At 42.8% G+C, this 26,203-nt stretch overlaps 1 protein-coding gene across 1 annotated transcript in view; it reads right to left on the reverse strand.

Moving 5' to 3' along the window:
• The window catches only part of DNAH9 (dynein axonemal heavy chain 9), a 450,622-nt gene that overhangs the window by 51,108 nt on the left and 373,311 nt on the right, over positions 1-26,203 (reverse strand). The window contains exons 59-62 of the mRNA XM_012555448.1: positions 22,160-22,353; positions 17,748-17,896; positions 5,417-5,544; positions 1,540-1,767 (exon numbers count right to left, since the gene is read on the reverse strand). Of these exons, the coding sequence (XP_012410902.1) occupies positions 1,540-1,767; positions 5,417-5,544; positions 17,748-17,896; positions 22,160-22,353 (699 nt within the window). The remainder of the gene's footprint in view (positions 1-1,539; positions 1,768-5,416; positions 5,545-17,747; positions 17,897-22,159; positions 22,354-26,203) is intronic.

A 26,203-nucleotide genomic window follows, 5' to 3' on the forward strand; every position in this document is an offset into this window, starting at 1 on the left:
ATGGCACAGTGGACAAGGTCATTGCCTCGTGCAAGTAAGATTTAATAACTGCTTTCTGGATAAAGCCATTCTCTATAGACCGTGTAGAGAGCATCATTTGTTACTTCTTACACATTCGAAAAAATTGGGTCCTGCTGAAAAAATGCCTCTAAGCACAAACACAAGAAATCACACGTTAAACTGCTGGAAATGGCTGACAGTGGCACACTCAAATAAAAGTCAGAATAAAATAATCATCCCCAAAGAGCCCAGCTGTCAGAGAAGGAGGGAGGAAAACAGTTCAGTTCTGCTATTTGTCCCTTAAATGGTTAAGCTAGAGCTATGGGACAGTGTGAATAGGGGATGTTATATTGGTCTCTGTTCCAAGACACTTATAAAAACAGAAAGGGGGCATTTAAAATTCTTGTAAACAATGAATATTCTTCTAAGTTTATCCTTCTTTCTCAGAAGACTTATGGAAGATGGCCATAAATGACAACAACAACAACAACAACAAAAACCCACACAACACAACAAAAAGCTCGGCTGTGATGGGGACAGAATAACCGGGAAAAGCCAGCATCTCTTAGGATGTATCTCCCAGTTGCCTGGGAGTCTAAAAGAAAGGACAAAAGAGGATAATCATGGGTGGACATCAGGCTTGTGGGGAGACAAGCCCAAGAACAAGAACCCATGGGGAGGCTGAGAAGATGAAGCCAAGTGTGACTATCGATGATAATAATCCTATTGAGGCCTAATATTCATTATCAGGAGGTCTAACATGGGAGTCATCTATTGTCCTCCTCCCTGGCTCTGGGTGAGTCCTTCAAGGAAGAAGAGCTGAGAATGGTCTGCCACCGGATCTTTCAGTTAGAGTTAATTGCATCCCAGTACGTTTAAGGGAAGGTCCCTGAGTGTTGCAAACAGTTTGTGCTAGACTAGTAATCTAAGGCCTTTGCTGGGACCCAGCTACATCTTCCTCTAAAGAAGGCTGTAGATTAAAAGTTAAGAATGTATGTTTTCCCCTATGTAGAATATGAAATCTAGGTAATTTAAAAGTTTTGACCTCTGGTGTAGAGCACCTAAGAGTATAGTCAAGACTGATTTAGAAAAAAAGAAAGAGAAGAAAATGCCCCTGGATAAGAGAGCAACATACCTTCTGCCCCACGTTGCCAAGGGCAGTATATTTCTTAATAAAAATTAAAAGCTAAAATATCCTGAATCTCCTGGTAATGTTCCTCGGTTCTTTTGTCACAGATGATGTGTGGATTTGGGAGTTGAGTTGGGAAGCAGGGAGGAAAAAGGAGAAGACTGGATAAGGGTAGCTTCTCCCATCTTTGTGGGGATAAGGTATTTCTGGGATGGAGACCTGAGTGTACTGGGTTGTACTGAGTGGGCATTGGGTGGAGATCAGTCTCAAAGGGAACACTTTTTGCCCACGTTGTGCATTGCTCCAGCCAGCATCCCACCCCCACCCCCAGCTGCATACTCTTCTCCCACCCAGTTTGAATCAGCTGTGTGTGAGGTGGATGGTCTTCTTCCCTCCCTCCAGAGCAGTACCTGAGTGAAGTTGTCCAGGGCCTTGTGCAGGCTGGCGTGCATGCCAGTGGGAGGCTCGTTGGTGATCTTAATAGAGTTCTCCAGGATGCCCTGGGGGATGATGTGGCCCTCAGGGGAGGGCGCAGGCTCTGCGCTGATGAAGACCCTGAACTCTGGGTGGCTGTTCTCACTGTGCTCCTCCAGCTTCTTCTCCAGGGTGCTCAGCCACTTGGCCACCAGGTGGATGTTCTGGTGGGAAGGAAGGAACACCCCACCCCCCACCCCCAATCCAGGCATCTGCTTAATTCTATTTGCAGTAAGTAGTTATCAGGAGGGAACTGGTCTCGGCTTCAAATCAGTCACATTGCAACAAGTCTTGGCATTTCCAGTAATAGGGATCTCCCTAGTATCCTACCTTTTAACCCTATCCCTTGATATCCTAACTCTCTGTAGCACAGTGTTCTCAAACTTGACTATGCAGGAGAACCACCTGGAGGGCTGATTAAAATATAGATTGCTGGGCCACACACCAGAATTTCAGATGATTAGGTGGGGCCTGATAATTTGCATTTAACAAGTTCCCAGATGATACTGATACTGCTGGTCAGGGAAAACTCTTTCAGAGCCAAAGCTCTAACACAGTTACATTCCAAATCCAGAACCCCATTACTTGACACCTTGATTACTGAACCCTTGATGCTTAAAAACGGGGCCCAGGAAGCAGCAATGTTGGCATTACCTGGGAGCTGGTTGGAAATGCAAACTCTTAGCCTCCAGATTTACAGAATCAGCACATTTCATAAGATACTCCAGAGATTCATATGCACATCAAAATTTGAAAAGCACTGATTTAAACTCTTTCCAGCTAGCTTCCCTGACTTGTGTCTCCTCCCTCTCCAAACCATTCTGCTAATTGTTGCCAAACTTATCTCCCAGCACACACCAAGTTACTGCTCCCTCCTCCAGGCCCAAGGGACTCTGTCTGAGGTTTGAGCCCCTCCTCCACCCGGTCTGATTTCTGTCTGTCTGTCTGTCTGTCTACCTAAACCTACATTAACTTCTTAACACGTCTTTGCAGCACGTGCCTTTCACTTTAATAAGGACAGTCACTTTGCTGCGTTGAAATAGCTTTCATTATGATGAGTAGATGAAGCTCCTTGGTAAATATTTGAGGATGATGGTTCCCAGAGCCTTAGACACACAGAGCAGCACTGAGCCCAGTACATGGCCCATAGTCCCTGGGTCTCTCAGTGCTGTTTTCTCTTCTACAGATAGAGAAATAACAATAATATTTGCCATACTTATTTCACAGAGTTGCTGCAAATAACCAAAGGTAATGGATTTGAAAGGGAGCCCTGGTGGCAAAAGGTCGGTAGTTCAAATCCACCAGCTGCTCCTTGGAAACCCTATGGGGCAGTTCTACTCTGTCCTTTAGGGTCTATGAGTCAGAATCGGCTCCACGGCAATGGGTTTGTATACTGTAAAATGCTATACAGGAGTTAGTAGTCGTTGAAATGGAAATTTGTTAAATAAGAATTCACTAATAGTCTTTCTACTGATGTGGAGAGTTTTATGGGCTGCCTAGACACCCAGGATTCCTGTTAGGTGGGCAGTACCGAGCCCTAGAAACGAGTAACTCAGCTATTTATTTCAAGAATTGCAACTTCTGCTGCTGGGGGCAGGGCTGGCGTATGGCGGGGGGTACCTCGTTTCTCTGGGACAGAACCCAGCATTCAGGGATCCCTGAGGCTAGGCCGCTGGATTTAGGGGCCCGGATATGGCAGGCCTGGGAAATTCACCCCATAGCTACCACAGCCAGGAAGGGAGAAGGGAGGGTCTGAGCTGTGGTCTTGCACCCAGGGTCCTCGGGAGAAGCCGGCTCTCCCAGGAGAGGAACCCCCAGCTGCTGTGGCTAGGGTCCTCAAGCAGCATTCCCAAAATGTGTGCCAAGGATGTTAAAAGGTATTAGCTCCATAAAGAGGGTGTGTGTTCAACTCAATTTGGGAAACACTGGATTGAACAAGATTTCTATACCATAGGATTCTCAGAACCACTAACATATGATACAACTGAAAATTTTCTTGAAAGGGGTATTTTATGCAGTGTTTTCCAAATTTGAAAGGGAAACTTGTTAACTGTTGTTTTTGTCTTTTTCAGAGAATCTCTCCGGATTTACAGGCTGGGAAGCATAGATGGGAGGATTCTTGGGCTCGGTTAGCTCAGTACCCCAGGGAATTCTTAAAATCAGGTGTCTAAAGGTCCTTGGGGAAACCCTGGTGGCGTAGTGGTTAAGAGCTATGGCTGCTAACCAAAAGGTCGGCAGTTTGAATCCACCAGGTGCTCCTTGGATACCCTATGGGGCAGTTCTACTCTGTCCTATGGGGTCGCTATGGGTTGGAATCGACTCGATGGCAACGGGTGTTTTTTGAAAGTCCTGGGAGAGAGAAAACACACCAGCAGTGAGCCCTTGTTTTGGGCAGTACTTTACAGTTTGGACCCCCCCCCCAAAAAAAAAAAAAACAAAAAACCAAACCCATTGCCATTGAGTCAATTCCAACTCATAGTGACCATATACAGATGACATCTATTCAACACTCAGATGCTTCCTTTGGGGGGAAAATCAGGCACCCAGCTTATTTGGTGCTCATGGGAGGAATGGAGTTCTAAGTAACATCTTTGAGAGCTCTCAGAAACCACATCCGCATAAGCTGTGGAGTTCCTGGATAGCTGGCAGGTGCTGGGGTGGGGGCGCCCTGTGCTTACTGTCCAAGTGGGCTTGGGAGGCAGCACCACAGTCTCCTGAAAGACCCTGATCTTCTGACCCTGGTGGCTGGGTGCCCCAAGGTGGCTGTGCCCAGAGGGCACGTCTCCTAGACAAAAGAGCCTGAGAAGGATGGGAAGGCCATGTCCTCTGATTCCTGCACAGACCCACTTGGGAAGAAGCAGGAACCCAGGCTGTCATCATCTTTTCTGCTGAGATTCTCACTGTTTCTGGAAAAGGAGCCCCAGGGAATTGCAGAACTCTCAGCTGCTAGTCTCTGAATAAATAATGGGATAATTAAGGATGAAGACCCAACAGCAAGATGTGGCTGCAGTAGTAACTGCAAGGCAGAAAACGTTCTTTATAATGAGAGCCCAGAAAGGGTAGGAGCCACTGGCTGTTCCATTTATTCTTTTGTTCATTTCTTCATTGATTCTTTCACCGGACAGGCATTTGTTGAATGTCTACTATGTACAAGGCGGTGCGCTCGGTGCTAAGAGGTAAATAAGGAATATCTCTTTCTCTATGGAAATTTAATGAAGGACACAGTCATATAATAAATAATTTCAGTATAGTGATGGACGATGAAGTGGAGGTGGTTGTAGGGTGTTATAGAACACTTGTTCTTCCACAGCCCCAGCATCCACACACGTTGCACACTAAAGGATTAAGACGACAGGCCAGGATAGAAGAAGCACAAGCTTGTTTTCCTTTTCTCTTATAAATATTCAGTGAAATAACCAGTAGCAGGTGTTCCAGATTTCTAAACACCCATATGAACTCTCAGTGAAGGAGTTACGGTTGCTCCCACATCCTATTCACATATGTAATGAAAAATGTTTAACAGGGAACACATCAGAAAGGTACAAAAAAACCCCAAACCAAACCCATTGCTATCGAGTTGATTCCGACCCAGGGGTTGGGCAGATGAGGGGAAGAAGAAGAGTTATTAGTGTGTGTCTGTGTGTGTGTGAGGGAGGAGAATTGCAAAGAGAGATTAGGAAGTGAAGGGGCCAAGAGTATGAAAGGAAGGGCAGATGAGGGGAGTGAGTGGACAGAGAAGGCCAGAGATTGTGGGATGAGGCCCAAACATATATGGAGTCAAGAATGGCTCAGACCAGGGCAGAGGGGACATACCTGCAAAATTACCCAGTGACCCTTCTTGGCAGCTAGGTCCAGCGCAGCCTCAGCTACCACCTCCTGACCTTGCCCCAAGGACACGTTGTGGAAATTCCGATTGTTGAAGGTATATCCGAGTTTTTTTCCTGAAAGGAGTATGGAGCTTGTCATTATTTCTTGTGTATAAATGACCTGTGTTGTTCAATGTTTATAAGGAAATGCATACCTCCATATCCCCCCTCAAACACAGATGTGTCTGAACCTATACTCAGAGCCTTATATGCTGACCCTTTTCCTTAACAGAGGGCTGCATATTCCAGCTTTTGGTTCTCAAATAAAGGAATCAGTTGTCCAGACCAAAATCTTTCCAAACCTCCCCTCATGTAATCCCCAAGAATGAAGAGGCGTACTGGTGCTCTTCCATCTGGGCCACACCTGAAGAGCAGGCATTAAGCCACCATCCTAGAGAGTGATGATGTGTGAAAGGGCCCAGGAGCGGCAAGGGTGCAGGTGTTGTCCCTTCTGGCTTGCTCTGTCTGAATATATTTGTATCTACCTATATCTGTATCTGACTTGAACATGTCAGTGATTGTGAGGATGATGCTGAAAGGCAAGAGGCAAGACAAGAATAGGCTTGGTTGTATAGGTGTGGCTGTTCGGTTGGATGTATCCCCACAAGGGTTGTTGGTGCTGGGAATAGAGTCAGGGGATGGCTACACGAACACACATATCACAGCCCTGTCACTGAGACAAGACTAATGCTCATCACTTGTTCTCAAAGCCCAAGGGAAACTTAACACAAAGAAATGACCTTAATATTGACGGCCAATTCTGCTTGGACATAAGCTATGAGCTCAATCCTATAAAGTTTAGAGAAATTATATAATATTCTTTAGATCAAAGGATCATAGAAATGTGTACTACCAAGAAGGAATCATCAGGCAATTTTCCTAGGAAGGTAAAGCATACAAGAGAAAAGAGGAGAAATTTAAAAAGAGAAGTAAGAGTAAAAATAGGTATTTAAACAAAATTAGTTTCAGAGGAACTAAGATTGAAGATGCAATTTCATACTTGTGCAAGAAACTGTTTGGAAAGACTGTCAATATTGGATATTTGTTTTAAATACTAATATACAGACTCTCTTTCAACTGTGTGGGACAAAGCAAGATGATGACTTTTTGTAGCGAGAAATAGTTATTATAGATTCAACTGAGATGAACCCAAGAAATACCTTTATTAAACTCTATAAATCCTAGCTGGCAATAAATTTGATGTCAGTTTTAGAACCAGGGAGATAAACAACTTATTCCAGAGAAAATACCAGGACAAAAGATTCCGGGATTATTAGATGGCCTTTGTGACATTCCTACTCACACAATAGCCTATTTCTTTTCTTTATTAGCAAGAGAAGGCTATGGGGGAAGAGGTGCTTAAAGATTAGTTTGAAAACTACAGACTAGACAGTAGGAGGCAACGCTCAGCACTGGCTCGAATCAGTCTGCATTAGTCTTGGCTTGAGGCATGACTGTGGAACTGAGGAGAAAGAAATGGATCTTGGAGATACTGAGAGGGGAGGTAGGGGGGTTGACATAATTAGCACTGACTGAACACAGCCAAAGATGACTGCCTGCATCTCACATGAACCAAAGGGTGCACGGAGGCAACCTTGTAGAGCCCTTTCATCTGCAACTTTGAGGCCATCTGGGTCATCACTAAGCTGTCCATGTTCTCCTGGGTTTTCACCTTCATACTGTTTTGTGCTATGGCCTCCCTTGCCCCCAGCTTCATCACCTGCAACTCATCTTTCCTTGTCTGACCTCTATCAGACCTTCCTTCCAACTCTCCACATAGCGGTGTCACACAGAACCATGCCCCACTGTAAACCCCTTTTACCTCTTCACAGTATGCTTCCTCTACTTCCAGTCTCTCCAAGGACACTGCAACTCCTGGGGCTCTCTCCCTAGTTCACATAGCAAGGGGGTGTGAGGTAGGTGAACAATTTTCTAGCTTTCTCTAGCTAAGAAACATCTACTTGCTGTTGAGTTGATTCCAACTCATGGAGACCCCATGTGTGTCACAGTAGAACTGTGCTTCATAGGGTTTTCAATGGCTGATTTTTCACAAGTAGATCACCAAGCCTTTCTTCTGAGGTGCCTCTGGATGGACTCATACATCCCACCTTTCAGTTAGCAGCTGAGTGCATAACCATTTGCATCACCCAGGGAGGGACTCCTTCTCTAGCTACTTGCAGGCTATTTCTTCTCCATGCTCATATAAAACCCCTTCCTCTTTTAAAGAACATGCCATCTGGCTAGATTACCGACTAACTTTTTTGTTCTCTGTCATCTACTAACTTCCTGGTTAGACTCACTTTTATTAAGAGCTTTGGTACTTGGTTCCATAGTTTCACCATCATCCTGGTAAACTTTAATGTCATTATGGGTGATTCAGCCAACACCCTGCCTCCATTTCCTCATCTTTCTCATCTTCAAAGATCTTAACTCCATTCCATTTCTGCTGCCCACTCCCTATGGCTGCACCCAGGACTTTATCATCGCTGGGAACGTCCCCATGTCTGAAACATTATTCTTTAGTACCCACTCACGTATATCATTTCTATCCTCCCAGATCTTACTCTCTCCTCACCCATTATTTTACTTCAGTGAAATGTCCAGTCCTATGGCTCCACTGTTTTTTCTAATCTTTGCCGTTACCTCCTTCTTACTTGGTATGGACCCAATAATCCATAATTTGAACCATGATTTTGCAAAATGCTCAATTCCATTGCCCTGTTCTACTTCTGCATCACCCAACTTTTGTAAAACCTTAACCATGGATTAACACAAGCATTAATAAATGAGAAAAATAATAAATTTGGTGAATTGGAGTCACTATAGTTTCATGATTCTCAACCTCAGTGTTGTTGGGTAATCTCCCTATGTGTCCTGAAGTCGGCTATGTTTCCGATTCTTTTCTTTCTTGAAGGCCCTGAGAGACCCCCACTCTCCTTACTCTTAGCAATTTACTTCACTCTCCTTGTCTTAGTTATCTAGTGCTGCTTCAAGAGAAATACCACAAGTGGATGGCTTTCATGAACAGAAATTTATTTTCTCACAGATTAGAAGGCTATGAGTCCGATTCAGAGCAGCCTGCTCTAAACCAACCCAACCCAAACCCGCTGTCGTCAAGTCTATTCGGACTCATAGTGACCTAGAGGAAGGCTTTCTCGCTCTGTTGGCTCTGGAGGAAGGTCCTTGTTCCTTGGTTCCTTAGTGATCTTCATGTGGTATGGCACCTATCTTCCCCTTAACTGTGTTTCTTTAATCTTCTCCTTTTATATCTCAAAAGAGATTGACTGAAGACACACTCTACACTAAAACCGTCTCATTAACATAACAAAGAAAACCCTTTCCCAAATGGGATTATAACCACAGGTGTAACAAAAAACCAAACCTGGTGGGTGCCGTAGAGTCCATTCTGACTCACAGTGACCCTACAGGACAGAGTAGAACTGCCCTATAGGGTTTCCAAGGAGTGGCTGTGGATTCCAACTGCCGACCTTTTGGTTAGCAGCCAAGCTCTTATCCACTGTGTCACCAGGGCTCCACCACAGGTATAGGGGTTAGGATTTACAATATATATCTTTGGGGGACACAATTCAATCCATAACACTCCTCTTCCCTGAGAAAACATATGCCATCAGGTAGAAACTCCCTTAATTTACTGCCATCTTACCGGCGTCTCCACACCTCTTTTACCTCCCATCCCTGTACATCCCCTTCTTAATGGAAGAAGTATCTCCCTCTGTCTATAACTCCATCTGTTCTCTAAATCCCATCTCTCTTTGTATTGTATTTCCAACCTTCACCTCTCTGTTCATTCTGCTGTTCCCTAGCACATGCGCAAACAGGTCTTTCTCATCACAAAAATAAAACAATACTTTATCAATTTTATAGCCATTTTCTAAGGACTGTACTTGCCCCAGCCTAACCAACTTTCAAATGCCTCTTAAAAAAAAAAAGGAGAGAATGGATGGGTCAAGGATCAATGAAAAAGAGACACGAAGCAAAATATTGATTACCTGGCTGTAAAGACACTAGATGGAAAACTGTTACATTGAACACATCTGGAAGCAGGTCTACAAAAATCCTAGTGAGCTCATCATTCTGACTGAGACCCTAGAAGGAGAAAAAGTAGGCAGTGGAAGGCAAAGGTGGGAGACACAGCTTCTTTCTGATCACAAAATGGAAACAACAGAACTCTTTTTGTCAAAGCCAGGAAAATGGAGACCAAGCAGGATGATGCTAGTGTCGAGTTCGAGAAAAGACCAGAGAAGACGCTGGTGTAAGGGCACAGAGGGGAGGTCCTCTGTTGGGAGAGCAATATGCTTTGAAAGCGTGTGACAGAAGGATGCAAAGGAAAAGAGCAAACTGAACTGCCTCAAAGAACCGACGAAGCATCATGTTCATTATAGTGCTGTACGGTGCCACTGTACTCAACTTTTCAAAGCATTTTCACATCTGAGATTTCATTTTTATCCTCACAATATCCCCGGGATGTGGGCATCATGGGTGATTGAAAACAAAGGAGAAGTAGGTGAAACAAAAGCAAAAATTAAGGTGCAAATAAGAAAGTTGGCTTATTCTGGAAGAAGGCGGTAAGAAAGAAAGAGCAAGAAGGTAAAATTAAAGCACTGGTAAAGGATTAATTAGTAAGGGCAAGAAGGAGAGCAGTGAGGATGGATGGTGGTAGGTTTCATGGCAAAACGGAGGCCAAGAAAAGCAGATAGATTATAAAGAGATTTCCTCCTCCTTCCCTTCTCTTCCTTCTTCTTACAGTTGTTGAGAAGGAAAAACCTGGAGGAGACAGAGTGGCACAGAACGACTGGAAAAGCATAGAATCCTCATCCAGGGTCTTAGAAAAACCAGCTGCCATTGAGTCAACCCTGACTCACGGTGACCCCACATGTGTCAGAGTAGAATTGTGCTCCACAGGGTTTTCGATGGCTGATGTTTTTACAAGTAGATAGCCAGACCTTTCTTCTGAGATGCCTCTGGGTGGATATGAACTTCCAGTCTTTCAGTTAGCAGCCCAGTGTGTTAACTATTTGCACCACTCAGGGTCTCTGCAGGGGCTTAGAGAGCACCCAGAATCATATACAGAAGTTTGTTTAGTTGCAGGTATATGCATCTTCTGGGGAGTGGAGTGAGGACGAGGAAACAAATCTGTAATCTGGCTCTTGGGCTTTCAAAACTCTACCCAATATCAATAACTACCATGATGAAACAGGGATAGAGCAATGAAAGATGTTAAGAATATAAATCAAATCCCTAAAGTAGGGAAAGGCCACCAAGCTTCCTAGAGACTAAGTGGAAGAAAACAGTGAACTGTCTGGTACACAGACTATGCCTAAGCACAGGGACAGTTGTTAACCAAAACCAAACCAAACCCGTTGCTGTCGAGTCGATTCCGACTCACAGCGACCCTACAGGACAGAGTAGAACCGCCCCGTAGAGTTTCCAAGGAGCAACTGGTGAATTTGAACTGCTGACCTTTTGGTGAGCAGCCATAGCACTTAACCACCATACCACCAGGGTTTCTGAGACAGTTGTCAGCTGCTGGCAAGTCAGCTGTGACTCATGCTGACCTTATGTAGAACAGAAATGTTGCTCAGTCCTATGCCATCTTCATGATTGTTTGTTGGCATGTTTGAGGCTATTGTTGTGGCCATTGTGTAGCCTTTCAACCTAGGGGGTTTATCTTCCAGCACTATGTTCGACAATATTCTGATGTGATCCACAAAGCGTTCATAGGATAATTTTCAGAAGTAGATCACTAGGCCTTTCTTCCTAGTCTGTCTTAGTCTGGAAGCTCTGCTGAAACGCGTCCACCATGAGTGACCCTGCTGGTATTTGAAATACTGGTGGCATTGCTTCCATCATCATTAACAACACACAAGCCACCACAATATGACAAACTGACAGAGGGGTGGTGGGCAGAGAGTATGTCCCTTAAAAAGCCAGGGCAAGGAGGAAGTGTTTGAGTCAGCCATGTTGATCCCAAAATTGATAATAGGAGCCCATCAGGCAAATTGATTACATCCAAGATGTGGAAAATATGGGCATCTCCAGAGTATATGGAGCCCTGGTGGCACAGTGGTTAAGAGCGTGGCTGGTAACCAAAAGGTTGGCAGTTCAAATCCAACAGCCGCTCCTTGGAAACCCTATGGGGCAGTTCTACTCTCTCCTATAGGGCCATTATGAGTCAGAGTCAGCTCGACAGCAACAGGTCCAGAGTAAATGTTCTAAATGGGGAAAAGAACGCCGAGCGTATGGCCCCCGGACACCCTTTTAGCTCAGTAATGAAGTCACTCCTGAGGTTCACCCTCCAGCTAAAGATTAGACAGCCCCATAAAACAAAACGAGACTAAATGGGCACACCAGCCCAGGGGCAAGGACTAGAAGGCAGAAGGGGACAGGAAAGCTGGTAATAGGGAACCCGAGCTCAAGAAAGGAGAGTGTTGATGTGTCGTGGTGTTGGTAACCAATGTCTCTAAACAATATGTGTACTAATTGTTTAATGAGAAGCTAGTTTGTTCTGTAAACTTTCATCTAAAGTACAATTAAAAAATAATAATAAATGAGGAATTAGAAAGTAAACCAAACCACCAAGAAAGCTAGGAGGAAGGGAGAGAGAGGAAAAGGTACAAGTATTCAAGTAATCTCTAGTTGATGAACTACAATATTCGCTCTGGTAAGGAAATATGCATTAAGATGAAGCCCACAAAAGGGCTGAGATAATATATTCAGAGACAAACAACCAATATAAGCCAGGGAGTGGTCACCTTGACTGAGAAGACAGAAAGCTTCAAACTACGCAATGTAATAACTGGAGGTCAACTGGCAAAGAACAGCAGGAAGTTGCTCATAGGCAGGGTGTATAAAAGCTTCCCAAAAATAAAATATTGAATAAAAGTGAAGAAAGTAGATGTGTCAATATGAAAGGGACAAAGCCTCCAGGGGACAGGAGGAACACAGAACTCCATAAAGTGTGAAAGTCACGGATAACTTAGCCGTGACAACAGTTCTTTGGTATTCATTTCTTTGTTAATTCATTCAGCAGATACTTACTAAGCACCTTTGCTGTGCTGGTTATCAGACCCTGGTAGGACTGACAAGCAGGAGAGACATGGTCCCTGACCTCAAGGATCTTAGTGACAAGCAGGCAGGCAAACATAAGGAAAATCATACAAGACTAATTTAATCAGAACTATATTAAATGCTCCAAAGCAAATACATAGGGTGCTATGAGAATGTAGGAGCCCTGGTGGTGCAGTGGTTAAGAGCTCAGCTGCTAACCAAGGTGGGCAGTTCGAATCCACCAGCCCCTCCTTGGAAACCCTATGGGGCAGTTCTACTGTCCCATAGGGTCACTATAAGTTGAAATCGACTTAACGGCAACATGTTTGTTTTTTATGAGAACGTGTATGTGGCAGTGGTAGTTCAGTGGTAAAATTCTCACCTTCCATGTGGGAGACCTTGGTTTGATTCCCACCAGTGTACCTCATGTACAGCCGCCACCCATCCATAAGTGGAGGCTTGAGTGTTGCTCTGATGTTGAACAGGAAATGAAAAATTGAAGAAGAATGGTATCACGTTCATTGTCAAAAAGAACATTTCAAAATCCATCCTGAAGTACAACGCTGTCAGTGTTAGGATAATATCCATACATCTACAAGGAAGACCAGTTAGTACAGCTATTATTCAAATTTACACACAAACCACCAATCACAAAGATGAAGAAATTGAAGATTTTTACCAACTTCCGCAGTCAGTCTGAAATTGATCAAAAATGCAATCAAGATGCACTGATAATTACTGGTCACTAGAATGCAAACGCTGGAAACAAAGAAGGGTCAGTAGTTGGAAAAGATAGCCTTGGTGATAGAAACAACGCAGGAAGGAGATCACATGATAGAATTTTGCAAGACCAACGACTTATTCATTGCAAATACCCTTTCTCAACAACATAAATAGTAACCGCACACATGGACCTCACCAAATGGAATATACAGGAATCAAATTGACTACAGCTGTGGAAGGAAATAATGGAGAAGCTCAATATCATCAGTCAGAAGAAAGCCAGGGGCCAATTGTGGAACAGACCATTAATTGCTCTTATGCAAGTTCAAACTGAAGCTGAAGAAAATAAAAACAAGTCCAGCAGGGCCAAAGTATGACTTTGGTATATACCACTTGAATTTAGAGACCATCTCAAGAATAGATTTGATGCACTGAACACTAATGACCAAAGACCAGATGAGTTGTGGAAGGACATCAAGTACATCATACATGAAGAAAGCAAGAGGTCATTACACAGGAAAGAAAAAAAAAGACCAAAATGGATGTTAGAAGAGACTCTGATACTAGGTCTTGAATGTAGAGTAGCTAAAGCAAAAGGAAGAAATGAAGTAAAAGAGCTGAACAGAAGATTTCAAAGGGTGGATTGAAGAGACAAAATAAAGTATTATGAGGAAATATGCAAAGGCCTGGAGTTAGAAAACTAAAAGGGAAGAACATGCTTGGTATTTCTCAAGCTGAAAGAACTGAAGAAAAAATTCAGGCCTCAACTTGTAATACTGAAGGATTCTACGGGCAAAATATTGAATGGCCCAGGACGAATCAAAAGAAGATGGAAGGAACACACAGAGTCACTGTACCAGAAAGAATTGGTCAACACGCAACCATTTTAAGAGGTAGAATATGATCAAGAATTGATGATATAGAAGGAAGAAGTCCAAGCTGCACCGAAGGCATTGACGCAAAGCAAGGTTCCAGGTATTGATGGAATACCAACAGAGATGTTTCAACAAACGGATGTGACGCTGGAAGTAATCACTCATCTATGCCAAGAAATATGGAAGACAGCTACCTGACCAACCCACTGGAAGGGATCCATATTTGTGCCCTTTCCAAAGAAAAGTGATCCAACAGAACGTGGATATTATTGAACAATATCATTACTATCACACACAAGTAAAATTTTGCTGAAGATAATTAAAAAACGGATACAGCAGTACGACAGGGAACTGCCAGAAATTCAAGCCGTATTCCAAAGAGTACGTGGAATGAAGGATATCATTGCTAATGTCAGATGTATCCTGGCTGAAAGCAGAGAATACCAGAAAGATGTTTACCTGTGTTTTACTGACTATGGTAAGGCATTTGACTGTGTGGATAACATTGCAAAGAATGGGAATTTCAGAACACTTAATTGTGCTCATGAGGAACCTGTACATAGACCAAGAGGCAGTTGTTTAAACAGAACAAGGAGATACCATGTGGTTAAAAATCAGGAAAGGTATGTGTCAGGGTTGTATCTATACACCATACTTATTCAATCTGTATGCTGAGCAAATAATCTGAGAAACTGGACTATATGAAGAACATGGCATCAAGATTGGAGGAAGACTCATTAACAACCTGTGATATGCAGATGACACAACCTTGCTTGCAGAAAGTGAAGAGGACTTGAAGCACTTACTGATGAAGGTCAAAGACTACAGCCTTCAGTATGGATTACACCTCAACACAAAAAAAAACAAAAATCCTCACAACTGGACCAATAAGCAACATTATGATAAATGGAAAAAAGACTGAATTTGTCAAGGATTTCATTTTACTTAGATCCACACCACCCATGGAAGCAGCAGTCAAGAAATCAAATGACGTATTGCACTGGACAAATCTGTTGTAAAACACCCCTTTAAAGTGCTAAAAAGTAAAGAAGTCACATTGAGGATTAAGGTGCGCCTGAACCAAGCCATGGTATTTTCGATCACCTCATATGCGTGCGAAAGCTGGACAATGAATAAGGAAGACTGAAGAAGAACTGATGCATTTGAATTCTGGTGATGGCAAAGAATACTGAATATACCATGGACTGCTAAAAGAACAAACAAATCTATCTCAGAAGAAGTACAGCCAGAATGCTCCTTAGAAGCAAGGATGGTGAGGTTTTGTCTCATGTACTTTGGATGTATTATCAGGAGGGACCAGCCCTTGGAGAAGGACATCATGCTTGGTACAGGGTCAGTGAAAAAGAGAAAAGACCCTCAAGGATATGGATTGACACAGTGGCTGCAACAGTGGGCTTTAATATAGCAATGATTGTGAGGATGGCACAGGATCGGGCAATGTTTTGTTCTGTTGTACATAGGGTCCTACGAGTCGGAATAGACTCAATGGCACCTAACAACAACAAAAATGTATTGCTACATGGTCTGTGTGGATATACCTGATTATCAATTCATATTTGCTAACAAAACTAAATAGATAAATCATCAAGTTCTGCACACTTAAGGAAAGTATTTGAGGAATTTATCATACAAGTCAAAGACAAATGGAGTTGTACTACACAGACTTTCATCAAATTAGTGACTTTCAGATGGGTATGAGCTTTGTGGAATTGGATATATGAACTTAAAAACCTGTAGTTATTTATTCTTCTTTTTAACTCCATAGGGCTTTCAAGGCTCTGAGCTTTCAGAAGAAGATCACCAGGCCTTTATTCTGAGGTGCCTCTGGGTGGGTTTGCTATTTCAAGTGGAAGAGTTGTATCTTTCTGTAGCTCTGGAAAATTTTCTCTCTTATTTCTTTGATAATTTCCTCCCTTATACTTTCTATGTGCCCTCTTTCTGGAACTCCAATCACAGACAAAGGACTTGCTCTATTCCCCACACTGTTTCTCTTATATTTTCTATCTCTTTGTCTTTATTCTGTGAATATCCTCAAATTGTGAACCCTTGTAGTGAATGTTTTAGTTAGAGAAAATATGTTTGTGTGTGTGTGTGTTGTATGTGTATAAGTATGCGCGTATTTCATTTATTTTAGATTTCTAAAGTTCCTTCTTAATCTTTGGTTGTTCCTTGCTTCGTAGAATCCATCCCTTCAAAATACTGGTGACTTCCATGGTACCTCAGGCTCTTGATTTTCCTCCTATTGCCTTGATTCTTCTCATCATTCTTTGATGTTTATTCCTCTAGTTAATATTTAAATGTTGGAATTACTCATTGCTCAGTCCTGAGCCTTCTCTTCTCATTTGCGACCCTTTTCCTCTGTTATCACACCTATTCCCATGGCTAGCCACTTACTTCCCCAAGGAATGCAGTGTACATAAAGACAGGGTTCTGCAGGAGCACATGGGAGAGGAACCCACTACCTTGGAGTCAAGTAGGGCTTCCTGGAGGTGGTGACACTGAAGTGGGTATCTGAAGAAGGAGTTGAATCTAGCCTGGTGAAGAGGATGCAGAAGGGGAAACAGCATACTGGGGAGATCCGAAATGACTTCAGCCTGATGACTGCAGTGTAGAGTGTAAAATAGGGGAATAGGGAAATGTGGCAGGCAGAATCATGGGCCCCAAAGATGTCCATATCGTAATTCCTGGAACCTGTGAATATGTTACCTTAAATGGCAAAGGGGACATTGCAGATGTAATTAAATTGAGGATTCTGAGATGGGGAGATTATCCTGGATTATCCAGGTTGGCCCAATGTAGTTATAAGAGTCCTTATATGGAAAAAAGGAAGTTAGGAGGGTCAGAGAAGGTGTGATGATGGAAGTGGAGGGGTGTGTGTGTGTGTGTGTGTGTGTGAGTGAGAGACAGAGAGAGAGAGAGAGTGAGTGCTTTGAAGATGTTATGCTGCTTGTTTTGAAGATGGAGGAAGAGAACCATAAACCGAGGCTGGAAAAAGCAAAGAAATGGATTCCCCTCTAGGGCGTCCAGAAGGAATGCAGCCCCCCTAACACCTTGATTTTAGTCCAGTGAGACCCACTTAGGACATCTGACCTCAAAAGTCTAAAATAATAAATGTATGTTTTTGAAGACATGAAGTTTGGGGTAATTTGTCACAGCAGCAACAGGAAACTAATACAGTAAAGTAGGCTGGAGAAATGGGGTGGGGTGAGGTGGGAGGGGGATGAAGTTTCCTGCAAGCCATGTTAAGGAGTTTGGACTTAATTCTGAGAGCAATAGGAGCCTCTGAGAGGATTTAAGGTTGTAAAAGGACCAGCAAGATTCATGAAGATTGTCCCGGCTACAGTGCGCAGGATGGATGAGAAGGGACAAGGCCTGAACCTGCTGCTGTGCATTCTGTCTTGTATAGCCCAGATTGGTCCCTTCTTTCTCTGGTGGATGATCCTCTGGTGTTGGTTCAGCAACGGCCTGACTTCTGCATGGTTAGCAAACGTCAGACATTGTATAATAAGCCTCGAGTCAGGAAAAGAGAAACAGACAGACCCAAAGAGTGAAAAGGCATGGGGCTGTCACAGCTTTGACGCTGTTTCTCACCTTGATTTTCCACGTCCTTCAGTGGGTCCACTCCTGGAGACAGGATAAAAAACATGGGTGTAGCTGGTCCTGATTCTTCAAACGAGGTTGCAAAATCCAGTGCTCTACCCACCACATATTTGCTTCCTAACTTCTCTTCAACAAAATCTCTGCCAGAAAAAAAGCGCATATGTGAATATGTATATGTATGTATATCAGTGAAAAAAATAACCTTTGAAAAATAGAAGACTATCAGTATGGATTACACCTGAACACGAAAAAAGTGAAGATCTTCACAACTGGAACAATAAACATCATGATAAACGGAGAAGAAATTGAAGTGGTCAAGGATTTCATTCTACTTGGATCAACAATAAATGTCCATGGAAACAACGGTGAAGAAATCAAACAACGTATTGCACTGGGCAAATCTGCTGCAAAACAGTTCTTTAAAGTTTGAAAAAGCAAAGATGTCACTTCGAAGACTAACGTGCATCTGACCCAAGCTATGGTCTTTTCAGCTGCCTCATATGCATGCAAAAGCTGGACAAAGAAAAAGGAAAACGGAAGAAAGATTGATGTATTCAAGCTGTGGTGTTGGTGAAGAATACTGAATATACTGACTGCCAGAAGAATAAACAAATCAGTCTTAGAAGAAATACAACCAGAATGCTCCTTAGAAGTGAGGATGGCAAGACTTTGACTTGCTTCCTTTGGACACATCATCAGGAAAGACCAATCATTAGAACAGGTTATCATGTTTGGTAAAGCAGAGGGCTCAAAAAACAAGAGAAACCATCAATGAGATGGACTGACCGCTAACTGCAACAATGGGCTCTAGTATACCAACGGTCATGAAGATAGCACAGGATTGGGAAAGGTTTCATTCTGTTGTACATCAGGTCACCGTGAGTCGGAGCTGACCTGATGACATCTAACAACAACAACGACATAGAAATTAGAAGACTTGCTCAAGGTCACAGGCTAGATAGTTACAGAGCTAGGATCAACTCGAAGTTCATTTCTTGTATTGTTTTCTGAATTTTATTTATTTTCTTATTGTTGTTGAGAATATACACAGCAAACATACACCAATTCAACAGTTTCTACATGTACAACTTAGAAACATTGATTGCATTCTTTGAGAGTTGCAACCATGCTCACCCTCCTTTTCCGAGTTGTTCCTCCTCCATTAATACAAATTCACTGTCCCCTAAGGTTCCTATCTAATCTTTCGAGTTGCTGTTGTCAATTTGATCCCATATAGATAGTTCTTAAAAAAGCATAATACTCAAGGCAGATCTTTTTTATTAGTTAAGCTAAACTATTGCTTGGTTTTAAGTTGACTTCAGGGGCTATTTCTGGTTTAAGGTTTAAAGATTATCTCAGGGCAATAGTTTCAGAGCTTCATCCACCCTCCACGGTTCCAGAAAGTCTAGAGTTTATGAGAAATTGGAATTCTGTTCTGCATTTTCCCCTTTTTGGTCAGTATGGTTCTATGTAACCTTTGATCAAAATGTTCAGTAATGGTAGCCAGGCACTGTCTAGTTCTTCTGGTCTCATAGCAAAGGAGGCAGTTGTTCATGCAAGCAATTATCATTACTTACTGATGAAGTCAACACTTACATCCATCCATCAAGGCCATACCTGATTCATTCTGTGAGGCCTGCTCTTCTGTCACATAACCCCTCATTGACCAGGAGACTTCCAGGACCAATGTTTTCTGAAAGCTGTTAGGCAGCCAAGTCTTCCATACTTCATATCCCGGCTATTGTCTATCCCCACCCAACATATAAGGCCCTCCAGTAATCTATTCTCTCCTGTCCCCTTATTCTCTGTGCTTCCTCTCATCTCGTTCCACTTACCAATGTTGCCTTCCAAGGTATTTCATTTTATGCTGAACAAAACCTAACGTGCTAAACAGCTGCAAACACTTCACTGAACACCTGAAACAACTCCTGGCCTTAACTGAGATGTCCACTCTCCCTCAAGGGCACTATTTTCCTTGTAGAGTTCTCAGTTGGACTTATTCTCCTATACTTGATGTACTTCAGGACTGGGAGGTAGGATCAGGGTCTTGCTCACTGTTCACTGTTGTTTCCAGTCCATTACTTCTCTACTCTTTTGCTCTGTTGAGGCTCATTTACCCTGGCTTATTGCCACTACTCCTGTGCATCAATGTCATTTATTGCCCCTTTTGTCACTCCCTTAATTTACCGAACACTTCTTGGGCACTTGGCTCATGGACTTTCTCTCCACCATCACGGGTGACATCAGCATCCATGTGGATGATCCTCTATATTCTTAGTGACCTCAACTCTAATACTCGTTTCTTCTACACTTCAGCCCCCTAATTTCATGGTCACACCCTCATCCTTGTAATTACTTGGGAACTTGTTCTGTGTCTAAAACCATAAGTGGAAAAATCCCATTCCCTGATCAAAATCTTCTATTCTTATATCTCTCTTAGCAATTTAGTCTACTTCACCTATTCTGTGAGTGGATTGGTACCACTACAAATGCAAGATTTTCAGTATCTTGTCCTCTGTGGTGTTTTCCTATCATCCGCCTACTCCCTTCATTCCATCTCTATCCAATGTCAACTCCACTCCATGCCTACACTTTCTTTTTTTAAAAAAACCACTATATATCATAAAATTCACCCATTTTAAGTGTACAATTCAATGATTTTTAGTAAATTTACCCAGCGTACAAACCATCACCATAATCCAGTTTTAGAGCATTTCCATAGCCCCAAAAAGATCCTTCATGCCTATTTAGTTAATTCCTGTTCCCATCTCAAGCCCTAGGCAACCACTAGTCTAATTTCTGTCTCTATATATTTGCATGGTCTCTGCCTTCTAATTCACTACCTCTCTGTCAATTTGTTATACTGTGGTGGATTGTATGTTGCTACAATGCTGGAACTATGCCACTGGCATTTCAAATACCAGCAGGGTCACTAATGGTAGACAGGTTTCAGCAGAGCTTCCAGATTAAGAAAGACTAGGAAGAAAGGTCTAGTGATGTATTTTTGATAATTAGCCAGTGAAAACTCTACAGATCACAAAAGAATATTGTCTGCTTTAGTGCTCGAAGATGAGCTGCCTAGGCTGGAAAGCATTCAAAATACACAGTGACTTCAACAATGGACTCAAACAGGCCAGTGATCATGAAGATGGTGCAGGACCAGGCAACATTTTATCTTGTTGTATATGGGACTGCCATGAGTTGGAGATGATTAAAGACAATAACAACATGACTTCGAATAATTTTCTTGTCAGTATCCTCACCTCCCTTGCCTAACTCATCTTCTAACACACCCAATTGGAATTACTCAAGCTATGGATCAACTCAACTCTGAATCTACATCTGGGATGCTGAATGCTGGTGGAGAATATCATCTAATGATGAAGATTGGTGTTCCTACAAATGCAAGCTCTTAACTAAGTTGGCCATTAATGCTACTTGGAGTCCTTTAAATTTCCCCGATGAGCCTTCTCTTCCATTTTTCACATATTCTATTTCAGACCTTTCCATTCTCCTCAAATTGTCAACCCTGCCACCTCCCTTTTCACACAAACTCAGCTGATCATCTTGCTTCCTACTTGTTAAATAGAAGCCATCAGACAAAATGCTTCTCAGTTTTCTGCCATCAGTCTACAACTCCAGCTACAGCCATACCCATCTTTTCCTCTCTTCTTTCTTTGTGATGGAAAGAAACATTCTTCCCTGTAAGGCTGATTCCTCCTTCTGTTCTCTGGATCCCATTATCTCCTATCATATCAAATGTTATTAGCACTCCATTTCAATACTCATATTGATCAGCACATCTGTTATGGATTGAATCGTGTCCCCCCCGCCAAATACGTGTTGAAATCCTAACACCTGCATCTATAAATATGACCGTTTGGAAATAGAGGTTTTATTTTCTTATGTAAATGAGTTCATATCAGAATGGGTGGGTCCTAAACCTAATCCATTCTGAGTTATAAAAAGAGCAGAATAGACACAGAAACACACACAAAAGGAAGACAGCACCAAGAAAGAAAGACACCAAGGAATGCCAAGGACCTCATGGGGCTACCAAAAAGGAAGGACCTCCCTCTAGAGCCACACCCTGAATTTAGACATCTAGCCACCTGAACTATAAGAAAAGAAATTCCTGTTCTTTAAAGTCTACCACTTGTGGTATTTTTGTTACAACAGTAGTAGTAACTAAGACAGCATCTTTCTAAACTGCCCACTTAGATACTAAGAAAATGCACGACATACACAGAGTAACAGGCCTCATGGGATTTTGGATATTGCTACAAAGGGTCCCATTACTATACATACATGGCCTTGTTGCTTAGCCCTGCTAGTCTGGTCACACTGAGATTGCCCCATCTCCCCACTGCCTCTCCTGAGTCTCCCCACTACCTCCAGCCTACCGCATAGCATAGGTCATCCGGTCCGGCCGCATGGCCCTCATCATGCAGAGGCGCTGCAAGGTTGTCCTGTTCTTCCACTCCTGTGGGAACTTCTCCTTCTCAGGACATTCTGAATCCACAAACTTTTTCCAGCTCTTGGCAGATCCCTCAATGTCCCGATCCAGATTGTAGAATTCTTCCATTGACGAAAGTGCCTGGGAAATTTCAGAGCATCTTGTTGTGAAAGGCAATTTCTCCAGATAGCTGTAATTTGCTTTGTGTTGAGGATGGAGGGGAAAGATAGTACTATATGCCCCATTTATATTCTTGTCTGGGACCTTGTGGTTACCTTGGGGTAACTCAAGGAAGAGGAAGGACATTGATCGGCTCACTCTCAGTAAATTGCCCCAGTAGGTTTTAGGAAATAAAAGGTTTGGGATATTATCAACAGCAGACACTGAGCAGCACTTCTCTTCAGGGTATTACATGGAAAACAGGGATAAGAAGGGGTATATCATTATTCTGGTCATAGAGATTGGACTCCTCCCTTTCATCTCCATACACACTGTCATGGTTTGAGTTATGTCCCCCAAAAAATGTGTGTATCAATTTGGCTAGGCCATGATTCCTGGTACTGTGTGATCTTCCTGTATGTTGTAAACCTGCCTTTATGACGTTAATGAGGGAGGATGGGCTGCAGTTGTGTTAGTAAGGCAGGACTCAGTCTACAAGATTGGATTGTGTCCTGAGGCAATGTCTTGAGATAGACAGAAGTGAGCAGAGAGACCAGGGGGACCTCATACCATCAAGAAAGCAGTGCCAGGAGCAGAGTGCGTCCTTTGGACCGGGGTCCCTGCGCCGAGAAGCTCCTAGTCCGGGAGAACACTGATGAGAAGGCCGACAGAGAGAGAAAGAATTCCCCTGGAGCTGACACCCTGAATTTGGACTTTTAGCCTACTTTGACTGTGAGGAAATAAACTTCTCTTCGTTAAAACCATCCACTTGTGGTATTTCTGTTATAGCAGCACTAGATGACTAAGACACTCACCTTGCCATCAACTCCTGTTAATTGTTCTCTCAAAATGTCTCTGCAGTCATGGGCTTTCACTAATGCCAACTCTAAAATTTACCTGGCTGCAGGCTTCTAGAAGGATTAAGTCCAAATGCTTAACGTGGTAACCAAATCTCTTCATTTAGTGCCTCCCTCCAATCTGCAGTTAAGCAAGTCTCCTACTTCTCTCCTACTCTGTCCAAGCAGGAGTTGAACTGCCTTCACTTAGAATTGTTGTATGCCCCAACTTTGAAAATGTGGCAGATTCATTCCCAACTCAATTCTTTTTTCACCCTACTTCTACCATGCGTAAGATTCAGTTCAAATCTTTACCAGATTATACTCATTCTTTTTCTTGTGCTGGTCATGATTATTATTTATTAAAGTTCTACAAGTTGTTAAAGTCCAGTTCAAAATCAACAGCATCTCTCAGGTACATCCTCTCTAACCTAGAATACACAGTCCTCCCACCCTCCTCGTGTAGACCACTTAGAGCTACTCACAGAGTCGCCATCCCTCACTTAGACTCTTAGTTACCTGCAGCCCTTTCATTATTTCTCAACTCTGCCGATATGTTTGGTTGCTCCAATGAGACTAAAAGCTTTACAGTGTGTTCAAAGCACCTGCCACAGTCTCATGACATAAGGAATCCAATTCATTCTTGTCTGTGAATGAATGAATTCATCCATTTAACATTTACTGAATGCCTACTATGTGCCAGGTACTTGGGAACACAATGAAGAAGAAAGACACATGTTTTCAAGTAGCTTACAGTCGTAAGCTAAGGAGAAAGAGGGGATGAGGGAGGCCTTGGTAGGTATGCAGAATTCCATTGGGTAGAGATAGAGGTAGAGGTAGAGAGGAAGGGGATTTTAGATGGAAAGACCAAGAGCCAAAGCCTGGAGGAAGGAGAGTATAAGGCATGACAGAAAGCAGTGTGATCGCACTAGAGAAGTCTTATAGATGACCAAAACCAATTGCCGTGGAGTAGATTCCAACTCATAGCAACCCCATGTGTGTCAGAGTAGAACTATGCTCCATAAGGTTTTCAATAACTGATTTTTCAGAAGTAGATCTCCAGGACTTTCTGCTAAGGAGCCTCTGGGTAGACTCCAACCTCCAAGCTTTTGATTAGCATCTATCTGAGTGTGTTAACTGTTTTCATCAACCAGGGACTCTTTATAAATGATAAGGGAGAGAGATGGCTGGAGAAACATATATACCCTTGACCTGGGCTTGCCTAAATTCCCATGTTGCTGAACATGCAGCCTGGCTTTAACTGTCCTTTCACATGGGGTCTGTGGCTTCCCACCCTCACCCTGACCACTTAGGGCAGGGAATGCACCCTCCTTCATACTGAAAAGTGGCATGGGGTAGCATGCAGAATGGTGGTGGAGGTGCTGGGATATAGCATTTCTGTTCCCAGCTCCATCGCTCATAAGCCATTGAACTTGGAGCCTGTCTAAAACTTTGTGGGCTTTTTTTTTTTTTTTTTTGGTAGGATGAGGCTAAATAATCTTTGTCTGTACATCTCATTCTATGGGCTAATGCAGATGCAAATGCTTTGAATACTATAAAACCCTCCCTTGCCCTTTCTTGGGACTCCAATAACTATTGAATTGCAGTTGCTGGCTTAGTTGTCTGTTACAAGATTGTGAGTTCCCTGTGGGCAGGAAATTTCTTAGGTATCGTTATATGCCTTAGGCTGCCTGGTGCTTAGAAAGTGGTCAGTTAGTAAAGTTTGACATCTGGCCAGCCAGCAGGATGGATCTTAACAGGCTGCAAAAGGCTGCAGCTGCTGTAATTATTTCTCTCCGTGCTGAGGAATGAACTTCCATCCTCTTCTAGGCAGCCGCTTCACCCCTCTTCCCAGCTTGCATCTTCACTAACCCTTGTGCAGCCCTGTTACCCGCTCTGGCATCACCACTAGACTGGGCAAATTATCCTGTGATCCGTGCTCCCAGCTACCACAACCACATCTGAGACACACTTTCTTGAAGCTCTGGATTGAAAACAATTGCAACATTTAATCTTCCAAATGAGGGAAAGGGATTTCTAGCCTTCTAATAAGCTAAATGGAAATGACTAATTAACCTAATTACATTGGACTGTGTAGCAAAATACAACTGTGCTAAATTGGCATCCAGAGTGGTGGTAAGGGGCCCACTCAAAGACTAACAATGGCTTGCATCATAGATGAGGCTTTCTAGCGAAGAACAGAACATGCCATTACCTTCAAGCTCAGCTTTTGATGGTACTTAAAAAAGCCTTACAAAGGAGGATAATAAAAGCCGCACTTTATCACCAAGACTTCATTCATTATCTGCTTATTAGTTCTCTGGGGTAACAAGGCAATCAGCCTTCCTCATTAGGTAGAATGCTTTTAAAATGTTTTTTATCATGTCCTATTCAATTATCCTGCTTTTGTTTCTTTAGGCTAAAATCCTACAGAACAGCTAAAACGAGCATTCATCAAAGACTTCGGCAATATGCACTGCACATTGCATTGAGTTTCATCTGCTCACATTCTGTTCTGGGCCTGAGTTTGATGGGTCTGAACTCTGTTGCTCCACATAACCTACTCATAGTGAGAAAGAAAGCTTCACTCACTTGCAAAACCCTTTGAACAGCCAGATGAGCTTAGCCCACAAGGCAAAAGGAAGCAAAGCAAAGCAACGCAAATTCAAACAAACAACCCATTTTGTGAGAAAAGGACTGGGACTGAGTTACTCAATAGCCTTGAGGTTGAACTATGTAAAATGAACGCATTAAAGGGTGCTTGTGAATCATTTATTGTTTATGCCTTTTCACTGCAGATGGCTTTGTGGGAAAAATGGAGAAAGGCAACTTGACCTGTCTTATCTGGGCACCTCATGGTCTCTAAAAGTTTTTCCTTCTTTAGACGAATTTCATCAGGCACAACCCAAGTCAACCACAGCAGCTACCACCTTATAGCTCAGTAATTAACAGTCATAACTATAATCATAATCAACTTTTATTTACTGAACAGTTAC

Source organism: Trichechus manatus, unplaced genomic scaffold, assembly GCF_000243295.1.
Source record: "Trichechus manatus latirostris isolate Lorelei unplaced genomic scaffold, TriManLat1.0 scaffold00040, whole genome shotgun sequence".
NCBI classification, from domain to species: Eukaryota; Metazoa; Chordata; class Mammalia; order Sirenia; family Trichechidae; genus Trichechus; species Trichechus manatus.